Source organism: Gossypium raimondii, chromosome 2, assembly GCF_025698545.1.
Source record: "Gossypium raimondii isolate GPD5lz chromosome 2, ASM2569854v1, whole genome shotgun sequence".
NCBI lineage: Eukaryota > Viridiplantae > Streptophyta > Magnoliopsida > Malvales > Malvaceae > Gossypium > Gossypium raimondii.
Window position 1 is genome coordinate 19,890,076 of NC_068566.1, and position 10,946 is coordinate 19,901,021.

The 10,946-nt window shown below is 35.5% G+C and overlaps 1 protein-coding gene and 1 non-coding gene across 2 annotated transcripts; one reads left to right on the top strand and one right to left on the bottom strand.

Annotated features, from left to right (window-relative positions):
- Positions 1–206: 206 nt before the first annotated feature.
- Positions 207–995, bottom strand: LOC105789626 (uncharacterized). The gene is made up of 2 exons (XM_012616997.1): positions 893–995; positions 207–508 (listed from the first exon to the last, which is right to left on the bottom strand). The coding sequence occupies exons 1-2, from the start codon at positions 993–995 to the stop codon at positions 207–209; spliced, it is 405 nt and encodes a 134-aa protein (XP_012472451.1).
- An 8,512-nt stretch (positions 996–9,507) lies between these two features.
- LOC128039520 (small nucleolar RNA R71) lies at positions 9,508–9,614 on the top strand. Its single transcript, XR_008194020.1, has one exon. It is a non-coding gene; the product is annotated as a small nucleolar RNA R71 (small nucleolar RNA).
- The last annotated feature ends 1,332 nt before the right edge of the window (positions 9,615–10,946 follow it).

A 10,946-nucleotide genomic window follows, 5' to 3' on the forward strand; every position in this document is an offset into this window, starting at 1 on the left:
ATTCATTTAATAGTAAAACTAAAAATTCTGCAACAACCATGACTTGAACCTAGGCTCCTCAAACACTCCCATACACACCTAAATCACTTATCCATTAAAGCAAACAAACAATTTGTGTCAAATCATGCAAACATTAAAGACTTAAAATTTTGGGGCATTACAACTCTACCCCACTTAACAAAATTTCAGCCTCAAAATTTACCTGATCAGAAAACATGAGGGTATTGTTGTTTCATCGCCTCTTCGGGTTCCCATGTGGCCTCTTTTGAACTATGATTACGCCAAAGCACTTTGACTAGAGGAATAGACTTCTTCCTCAGTACTTTAACCTCATGATCTAGTACCTGCACTGGCTCCTCCATGAACGACAGATCTGGCCTAACCTTAATCTCCTCGACTGGTACAATGTGTGTGGGATCAAAGTGATAACGCCTTAGTATTGAGACGTGGAACACATCATGAATCCGATCTAATTCTGAAAGCAACTCAAGTTGATATGCAACCGGTCCTACACACCTCAGTATACGGTAAGGCCCAATGAACCTAGGGCTAAGCTTACCCTTTCACCGAAACCTCAATATCTTTTTCCATGGGGAGACCTTGAGAAATACGAAGTCCCCCATAGAATACTAAATCTCTCGGTGTTTAAGATCCGCGTACGACTTTTGCTTATCAGATGCTTCATTCAACTGGTCTCGAATCAGTTTTACCTTTTCTTCTGTATCAAAAACTAACTTATGCCCCAGAACTCACCGCTCACCTAGCTCAGTCCAATAGGTAGGAGTTCGACACCTTCAACCATATAATGCCTCGTACGATGCCATTTTAATACTGGACAGATAGCTATTATTATACGCGAACTTTGCTAACGACAAATAGTCTTCCCAACTACCTAAGAAATCCAATACAGAACACCTCAACATATCCTCTAGTACTTGAATCACTCTTTCCGATTGATCATCTGTCTGGGGATGAAACGTAGTACTAAAGGCCATTCTTGAACCCAAAGCCTCGTGTAACTTCTTCCAGAATCAAGACGTGAAGCGAGGATCTCTGTCTGATATAATGGAAGCCAGTACCCCATGCAGTCTTACAATCTCAGCAACATAAAGTTTAGCCAACTTTTGCAAAGAGTAAGCAGTACGAACTGGTATGAAATGGGAAAATTTAGTCAATCAATCAACAATAACCCATACCGAATCCTTCATGGTAGGCGCTAAGGGCAGCCCACTCACAAAATCCATGGTTACTCTCTCCCACTTTCAAAGTGGAATTTTAACTGGCTGTAGTAACCTTGAAGGTAACTGATGTTCAACCTTCACTTGCTGACAAGTTAAACACTTACCCCTAAAATCAGTAATTTCACGCTTAAGACCAGGCCACCAATATAACTCGCGAAGGTTACGGTACATTTTATTCCCACCGGGATGCATAGCATAAGGACTACTATACGCCTCTCGCAGTATAGACCGCCTCAAATCGTAATCCCTTGCTACTATAATCCACGGGTTTGTGCAAGTGTGCACAGTCGTTATCAAGTGATAAGTAAGTATCGAGTTACCATCTCCATAGGTATTGTGCTTGTGCTAGGTCACTTAACTTGTAAAATCATATTAACAATTTGAAAAAAGAAAAAAAAACACAATATAATTTAGAAGTGGTGTCTAAATTAAATTAAATGCAATGATCCCTAATGCAAGTTTTCCTAAGTATGCAGACTATATGAATGAAATAGATTTTAGTAAAATTAAACACAATTTGCAACAATTATAACATAAATAAACAAGGAAAATTACTTTAATTAAACTTAATTTATTATCATCATAGTTAATAATATTTGGAAAAACATTCCATGGCAACTGGATCTTTCATGAGTTTGGAAACCAAATTAGGTCCTTTTGGAATCCTTTACTTAGTAAATACGCATTTTACTGATCCTTATTTACTAAGGGTTTCTTAGCATTCGTGTGAGGTAACAGGGACGTGTTAGGTTTGAAACAATTTAATCACACAAATCTAAAAACTATGCAGATAACAGAGCCTGGTTAGGGTTGTTATGCAACCTACAATTTAATCGGGTTAGGATCTAAATTGAGCATGAACATTTCAATTATGGGTCTATTAGCCGTCGTCTGGTTAGGATCGCTCAACTAATTCAGGTGCATTTCATTCACGTATGGACGAAATACAGACTTGATTTTAATGGAAAACATGATCTATTCAGGCACAAACATTATAAGCATGAATCAAATAAATATTATTAAATTAAAATAATCATCCTAGCATAAATAAAATTAAGTTATCATTTTTGTAAACAAGAACAAAGAACTCATAGCAAACATCTTTAAATTAGATTAAAGAAGAGAAAGATTAAACCCAATTCAGAGTGGTTGTCACCCAAGACTCTGATTGACGAGGCTCCTTTGCTTTGCTCCTATGCTGATGGCTCTCCAAAGTGGCCGACCAAGGGCTCTTTAAGAGGCTAATTTGCTGACATACTTTATGCAAGGATGGTGTTAGGCTTGAGAGCTAAGAGAGTTGAGAGAATTGAGAGAGGAGAGAATGATGAGAAGTGAGGGATAAGGGATGAGGGATGATTGAGGAATGAATGATAGGGTCTTATTTAGAGGTGAGGAGAGGGGGATAGTTTACTAAAAAAAGGGGTGTTCATCCTTTGAAAAATCTCCCATGGTTGGCCAGCCATACATCAAGCTTTTTGGATAGTTTGAAAAAGAGGTGAGGAGAGCTGGTTTTTCCTTGATTTTTGGTTAGTTTGGATGCCACAGCAATTTAGGACTGAGACTCGGTGAAGTGCAAATTTTCATGTAAATCTCTAATTTCTCTAATTCTTTGAGGACCTTGTATAATTAAACCAAAAGTTGGTTTATAATCAGCGATGTGCAACCAAAAATTGGGTTGACTTGGTCCCCACTTAAACGGTTTTACAATTAGAAGAAAATCCTTAGACCTGTGAAAGATAGCAAATAAGTTAGAGGACCAATAAATTAATTTAACAGCTTTAATTAATCAATTTTCTTAATTAATTAAACCCAATTTTTATTAATAAATTATTAAAAATGAATTATTAAAATATAATATAATATTTTATTATTTCATTTAATCATGCATGACCCACTTAATAGCTTAATAATATAATATGCTTAAGTTAATATAAAATAAGGCACTTTATTGATGAAAATTATATAATAAAACATAAAATCATATTTTAATAATTTCTATGTCTTAATTTCATATTTTCACATATTTCATTAATTTATTAAACAATTACTTGGTTTTAACAACAATTTTAAGTAAAAATGTGATGAATTATATAGGAAAAATCCTATATATTTTTCCGTTTACACAGCCCCAAACTTAAATCATTACTCGTCCCGAGTAATGTTCATACGCAACACAAGGTCTTGCTAAGGCAAATTTTGCTAAGAGTGTAAATAGCATCAATTTTCGTCTCATAATCATGCGTCAATAAATTCATGCCCATAGATCTTCTTCATTAACTAGTAACTCGTATACAAACATGTTAAAAATTTTATTCTAAGTTTCAAGATATGCCGACATGAATCATAGTTTGCATGTATGTCATAATCATAGATAATATTCTTCATTCAACACAATTTATCATCAGTCAAGCAAAACAATCATATCTATGATCTTCATATGTTGAACTTAATACTTCCTTTCCACTAATGTAGGTGACATAATCATCAAATCAATAGGTCTTTTACAAGGTTGTAATGGGGCTAGGTTAAAGGTAGGGATTTTAAGAGATGGGACATTTCGGTTTCAAAATAAATCTTAACCTTTAAATTTTTCTTGCATTTCTCAAAATTCAACCTTTTTCTTCAAGTGAACCTTTGGAACACCCCCTAAACTTATTTTGAACTCAAGCTCATACATTTTTCTTCTTTCTTTTTGAAGACAAAGCGAACTTTTCTTCGCTTTTTTTTTAGCATGAGCACATACATGTTTATGACAAATTTCCTCAAATGTTGATTCCCAAGACACTTAATTTAAGATAGGTGCACAAAATTAGGATAATTTTTAAAAAGATGGTAATTGACTTATAATGTAGGTTTATCGCAAACACGGGCCTTAAAACTCAAAATTATGGTTTCAAGGGTCTAATATAGTAAGGTGGGCTTGAAAAGGCTCAAACGATCCAAAGAAAAATGGTGCCTATGTCATTTTAGATTTTTATGTCCCCTAGGATTTTGCCTCGAGAAACTTACTAAGTCAATTCTAAAAATATAAACCTTCATGCATGCCTGATCTCAAGAGAAACTAAGTTTTCATGGCAAACATTACCTAAGACTAAGATCATAAAAACATTCCATTCTTCACGATAACATACAATCACTCAGATAAAATCATCCTTCATACTTGCATACAAGCTATCTTATTAAAAAGAATTTCTCTAAACATTCATTTATTAAAACATATTTATGAAAGAAATGATTGAAACATACTTGAAAATTTTAAAATTTGAGCAATTTATTTGCCTTACCCCCCTTTAAAAAGAAGTAATGTCCTCATTGCATGAACAAAGTAATGAATGAAAATTGAACACCAGGTAAGGTTGTAAAGAAAGAGAGGTGAGTCATTAAGACTGCTTAAATACCAAGTCTTTCCTAATAACCCAATCCTAGACATGTTCATTCCCATTACCACATCACTTAGTCTTTTTCTTTCTAAAGAAGTATTTGTTCATACTTGTTATGTTTTATTTTGCAAAAATTAAATCCTAATTACTAAAGAAATAAATTCCTAAAGACCTAAAAAAGAAAAATAATTAAATAAATAACAAGACAAGAATCCCCCATTTTATTTTTCTGATTCATTCCCCTTATCTTCTTTAGTTTCATCTCTGCTTGCATCGTCAGTATCTTCCATCCATGTCTCAAAGATAGCATCTGGGAACTCAGGAACAAAAGTGTTAGAGATATCCTTAAAAGTATTTCAAATTGAATCATCCCTAATTTTTGCATATTTCTAGTAAGTTTGTTGTTGATTGTGCATGAACTTGTACATATCCATCAAAATTGACAACTCCGATTTCCTTGAAGTACTTTCAGAAGTCGGCATGGGAGTTGTATATTCAGGTCCAACACTTAGCTTGACTGGTTCTTTTTCTAGCTCAACCCTTGGTTCAGAGTTTTTAGTTTCTTCAGCTGGTTGAGGACTATTTGGTTCCTTCTCAGATTCTTCTTCTTTAGTGTCTGTAACTGAATCAGCTTCAGTTTCAGTTTTATTTGTTGACTCTTTGGTTTTTGGCTCAGTTGGTTCCTCTTGCTCGCCTTGGTTCAGCTTATGCACTCTCTCTACTAACCTTTCAAAATCATGACTTGTGATGCACCCTTAGACGTACCGCCCCTTAAGATTTGCTTGTGTTTTAACACGGGCCCTTAAGCAAAGTGAAGTAATTAATGATGGGAAATAAGCACTTCCTGTCTTCTTTTTAGCACAATCATGAATCTCCTCGAGGATAATTTTCCCAATATTAATGGACTTTTCTGTCAAAATTGCATATAACAAGAGCATTCGTTCCATTGAGATGGTGGAACTACGTGAGATAGGCATAAAACTGTAGCAAACAAAATAGAACCATACCTTCGCTACTGGTTTTAGATATTCTCTTCGACAAGAATGGCTTCCATACTTTCTTATAATCCATTGGGATCCCGGATTTGTCACAACATCAAGCACTTGCTGAAGAGGTACCTTTTTCTTTTGAACGATGACTTTAGTAGCATGTTGTGTAGTCAAACTAGCATAGAATTCTCAAACTAGTTCATTATCGGATTAATGGCAATGATATAAGATCTCAGCAATGTCACTTTCAGCTACACACTTTCGGATTGTATTATCTGCACACTGTTTAAACAAAAACGGATCTTCCAAAAAATAGTATCGACTATCATGAAGGAATTTCTTCCTTTGTTGGTATGTCATTTCTCGAGGAATTATTCCACATGCAAGATAATTGGCAAAATCAGCAAACCAGGGTATTCCATGAATTTGACTTACCTCAAATAAGTGCTCATCTGGGAAATTCTCATTGATAGGCACACCAGACTGGGTTACCTTATCTTGCTCCAACCTCGACAGATGATCAGCTACTTGATTTTCGACACCTTTTCTGTCTTAGATCTCAAGGTCAAATTCTTGGAGTAAAAGTATCCAACGAATTAGCCTTGGTTTTGCATCTTTTTTCGTGAGCAAGTATTTCGTGAGCAAGATATGAACGGAATTTGTCAAAAGAAAAAACTATAGCAAATAGTTCCTTTTCAATTATCGTATAATTGAGTTGGGCTCCCGTCAAGGTTCTACTTGCATAATAAATAGAGTGGGATACTTTATTTCTTCTTTGATCCATCACAGCTCCAATAGCATAATCACTTGCATCAGACATCAACTCAAAAGGTGAGGTACAATCAGGTGTAACGATTATTGGGGCTGTAATTAACCGATTCTTTAGATCTTCAAAAGCTTCCAAACATGCTTTGTTGAAATTGAACACTGTATCTTTCTCTAACAACAAACACAGTGGCTTAGAAATTTTCGAGAAATCGTTGATAAACCTTCGATAAAAACTCATATGGCCTAAGAAAATTCTGACTCCTTTCACATTAATTGGGGCCGATAATCTTTTAATTACATCCACCTTTGCTTTATCAACTTCAATTCATTTGTTTAAGATCTTATGACCTAAGACAATCCCTTCCTTCACCATGGAATGGCATTTTTCCCAATTAAGGACAAGATTAGTCTCTTCGTATCTTTTCAGTACCTTAGCCAAATTACACAAACTGATATCATAAGTGTTACCAAAAAAAAAATCATCCATGGAAACCTGAACAAAATTTTTGACCATATCAGTAATTATTGCCATCATGCATTGTTGAAAAGTTGCAGGTGCATTGCATAAACCGAAAGGCATTCGCCTAAAAGCAAACGTACCATATGGACAAGTAAAGGTCGTTTTATGTTGGTCCTCTAGGGCTAGAACTATTTGGTTATATCCCGAATAGCCATCTAAAAATAATAGAATTCATTACCTGCCAGTCGATCAAACATCTGATCCATAAAAGGTAATAGAAAATGGTCATCCCGAGTGGCTTTGTTCAGCTTTCTGTAATCAATACAGATTCTCCAACTGGTAACAATTCTTGTTGGAATTAACTCGTTACGCTAATTTTCAACAATCATGATTCCACCTTTCTTCGGCACACACTGCACCAGACATACCCACGAACTATCTGAAATAGGATAGATGATTCCTACATCTAACCATTTGATCACTTCCTTTCTCACAACTTCTTTCATAATAGAATTGAGCCTCCTTTTCCCATCAATTTGAGCTCTTTCACCTTCTTGTAAAATAATTTTATGCATGCAAAATGAAGGGCTTATACCTCGAATATCAACTATGGTCTAACCAATTGCTTTCTTAAATTTGTTTAGAACAACAAATACTTGCTCCTCTTGATCTTTCATTAGTTCTATTGAAATAATCACAGGCAAAGTAGAACAATCACCAAAATAAGCGTATTTCAAATGGTAAGGAAGTACCTTTAATTCGAGTTTAGGCAGTTCTTTGATTGACAACTTGGGTTGCACAAATTCTTTGACTTCCAACTCCAATTTTTCAAACCATGTGGATTGAATATAATTTCTTGGATTGGATTCCATCAAAGCCATGCTTTCTTCACCTTCTTCATCCTCCAGAGGGTCAAGATCTAAAGCTTTCTCTAATAGATCTTCTTCAAAATTGCTTTCCATAGAAACCAAGGTTTCTATCTCTTCCATAACTGAGCACTCCTCTGTCGGGTCGGGAAATTTCATTACTTTAAGAATGTTAAAAGTTACCTGATCGTCTTGAACTCGCATGGTGAGTTCACCTTTCTACACATCAATTGACGTTCTTCCCGTGTCTAAGAAAGGTCTCCCAAGGATAATTAGTACTTCCTTGTCTGCTTCAAAATCTAAAATAATGAAATCAGCAGGAAAAATAAATTTATCAACTCTTACCAAAACATCATTGATCTTTCCTTCGGGATATGCCAAAGGCCAATCCGCTAGCTGAAGCGTCAAATTTGTAGGTCTTACTTCTCCTATCTCTAACATCTTGAAAATAGACTTAGGCATTAAGTTGATACTTGCTCCTAAGTCACACAAAGCTTTACCATAGTAAGATTCACCAATGTTACAAGGTATAGTAAAGCTTACTGGGTTTTTCAATTTTAGTGGCAGTTTGTTTTACAGGAACACACTGCACTCATTTGTCAAAGCAACAGTCTCATACTCACTCAGTCGTTTCTTCTTGGACAGTATATCCTCCATAAACTTCACATAATTTGGCATTTGTTCTAAAGCCTCTACCAACAGAATATTGATGTGTAACTGCTTTAGAACATCCAAAAACTTCTTGAATTGCACCTCTTATTTCTACTTGTGTTGCTGCAATCTTTACGGATATGGAGGTGATGGAACTTTCGGTTGAACCAGACAACTTTTCTGAGTAGGTAAATTTGCATCCAATGAAGATGTGAAAATATATGAATTCACTAAGTCAGGGTTTACCTTGTCAGACTTTGCAGATTCTGATTCTTTTGGTGTAGGAACTTCAACAGCTGGTTGACTTTCCTCCTTTTCAACATGCTCATCATCAATCAATTGGGGTTCCAGAGTCTTTCCACTTCGCAATGCCAGTACCTTGATATGTTCTTTAACCAAATTTCTTGGATTCTCAGTATCGCTCGGCAAGGTTCCTTACGGTCTATTACGAAGCTCCGTAGCTAACTGACCCATTTGGTTTTCCAATTTTTTCAGTGTTGCTGCTTGGCTTTGGATCAAAGCGTCATTCTTTGCCATGTATGCTTTCAACAAGTTTTCGAAACTGTTTGATGCCTCAGCTTGAGGTGGTTTTGGAGCTTGCTGATTAAACCCTTGAGATTGGTTGGGTCTTTGCTGTAATAAGTTATTGTTCGGTCAATTTCCTTGGTTGCTCCAAGAAAAGTTAGGATGATTATGCCATGAAGGATTGTAGAAGTTGGTTTGGGTCCTTGTCCACTCCTATTTTGATATTGGTTCCCCACATAGTACATTGACTCGGGATTTGATGGAAAATTCTCAAAAGAATGACCTTCCCCACAGTACACATAGGAAACTACTTCAAACGGACTTGGTGGCTGAGCTGCAAAATTATTAGTACTATTAGCGGTTAACTGTTTTAACATAGAGGAAAAAGACGATACCTGAGCCGATAATGAAGTGAGAGAGTCAACTTCATGAACTCCAGCTACTCGTCTTCCTGAAGCTGTTCAATTTGTTGGCCACTGATAGTTATTACTCGCGATCCTCTCCATGATCTCATAAGCCTCATTATAAGACTTAAACAAAATTGTACCATTCGTGGTAGCATCTACCGTTAATCTTGTATGTGCATTGAGACCATTATAGAATGTCTCCAACTGGATACAACGAGGAATCCCATGATGAGGACACTTACGAAGTAATTCCTTGAATCCCTCCCAAGCCTCATACAAAGACTCATCATCTAGTTGCTGGAAAGTTGTGATCTCGTTCCTCAACTTAACATTTTTGTTAGGTGGGAAATACTTAACCAAAAATCTCTCTGCTCATTCTTGCCATGTAGATATAGAAGTTGGTGGCAATGAATTGAGCCATGCTTGTGCTCAATCTCGAAGTGAGTACGGAAACAACTTTAACCTCAGTGCGTCTTTAGTCACACCGACTATCTTGAATGAATCACCCAATTCTATAAACAATCGAAGGTGGAGATGTAGATCTTCCATGGGCATACCATTAAATTGGCCCATCGTTTGTAGCATTTGAAACATTACTGGTTTCAATTCAAACTGGGTTGTCTCAATATATGGCCTTCTAATTCTTAGGTTTAACTCGTTAAAAAGTGGCACAGCATATTGTCTGATGCATCGATCCCTATCATCGGCAATGAGCATAGGATTTTGTACATAATCAACTTCATTACCTTGGTCTTGATTCTGATTTCCAAGGTCTATCTCGACTTGTCTTTAAGCTGTTCCTTCACATCTTCTTTGTCTGAATGTTCGCTCAATCTCAGGTCTACAGGTAGTAAATCGATAATTTGATCTATGCTCATAAACACATAAGAAGAAATTCACAAAAATTAAAAAGAATAAGTCAGTAATGTTAGAAATAAATCAAATTGAAAATAATTTCACAAAAAAAATGACTATGGCAATAGTTGATAATCCCCGGCAACGGCACCAAAAACTTGTAACGCTCGGGTTTGTGCAAGTGTACACAGTCGTTATCAAGTAATAAGTAAGTATTGAGTTATCGTCTCCACAGGGATTGTGCTTGTGCTAAGTCACTTAACTTGTAAAATTATATTAACAATTTGAAAAAAGAAAAAAAACACAATATAGTTGAGAAGTGGTGTCTAAATTAAATTAAATGCAATGATCCCTAATGCAAGTTTTCTTAAGTTTGCAGACTATATGAATGAAGTAGATTTTAGCAAAATTAAACACAATTTGCAACAATTATAACATAAATAAACTAGGAAAATTATTTTAATTAAACTTAATTTATTATCATCATACTTAATAATATTCAGAAAAACATTCCATGGCAACTCGATCTTTCATGAGTTTGGAAACCAAATTAGGTCCTTTTGGAATCCTTTATTTAGTAAATACACATTTTACTGATCCTTATTTACTAAGGGTTTCTTAGCATTTGTGTGAGGTAATAGGGACATGTTAGGTTTGAAATAATTTAATCACACAAATCTAAAAACTATGCAGATAACAGAGTCTGGTTAGGGTTGTTATGCAACCTACAATTTAATTGGGTTAAGATCTAAATTGAGCATGCGCGTTTCAATTATGCGTCCATTAGCCTTCATCTGGTTAGGA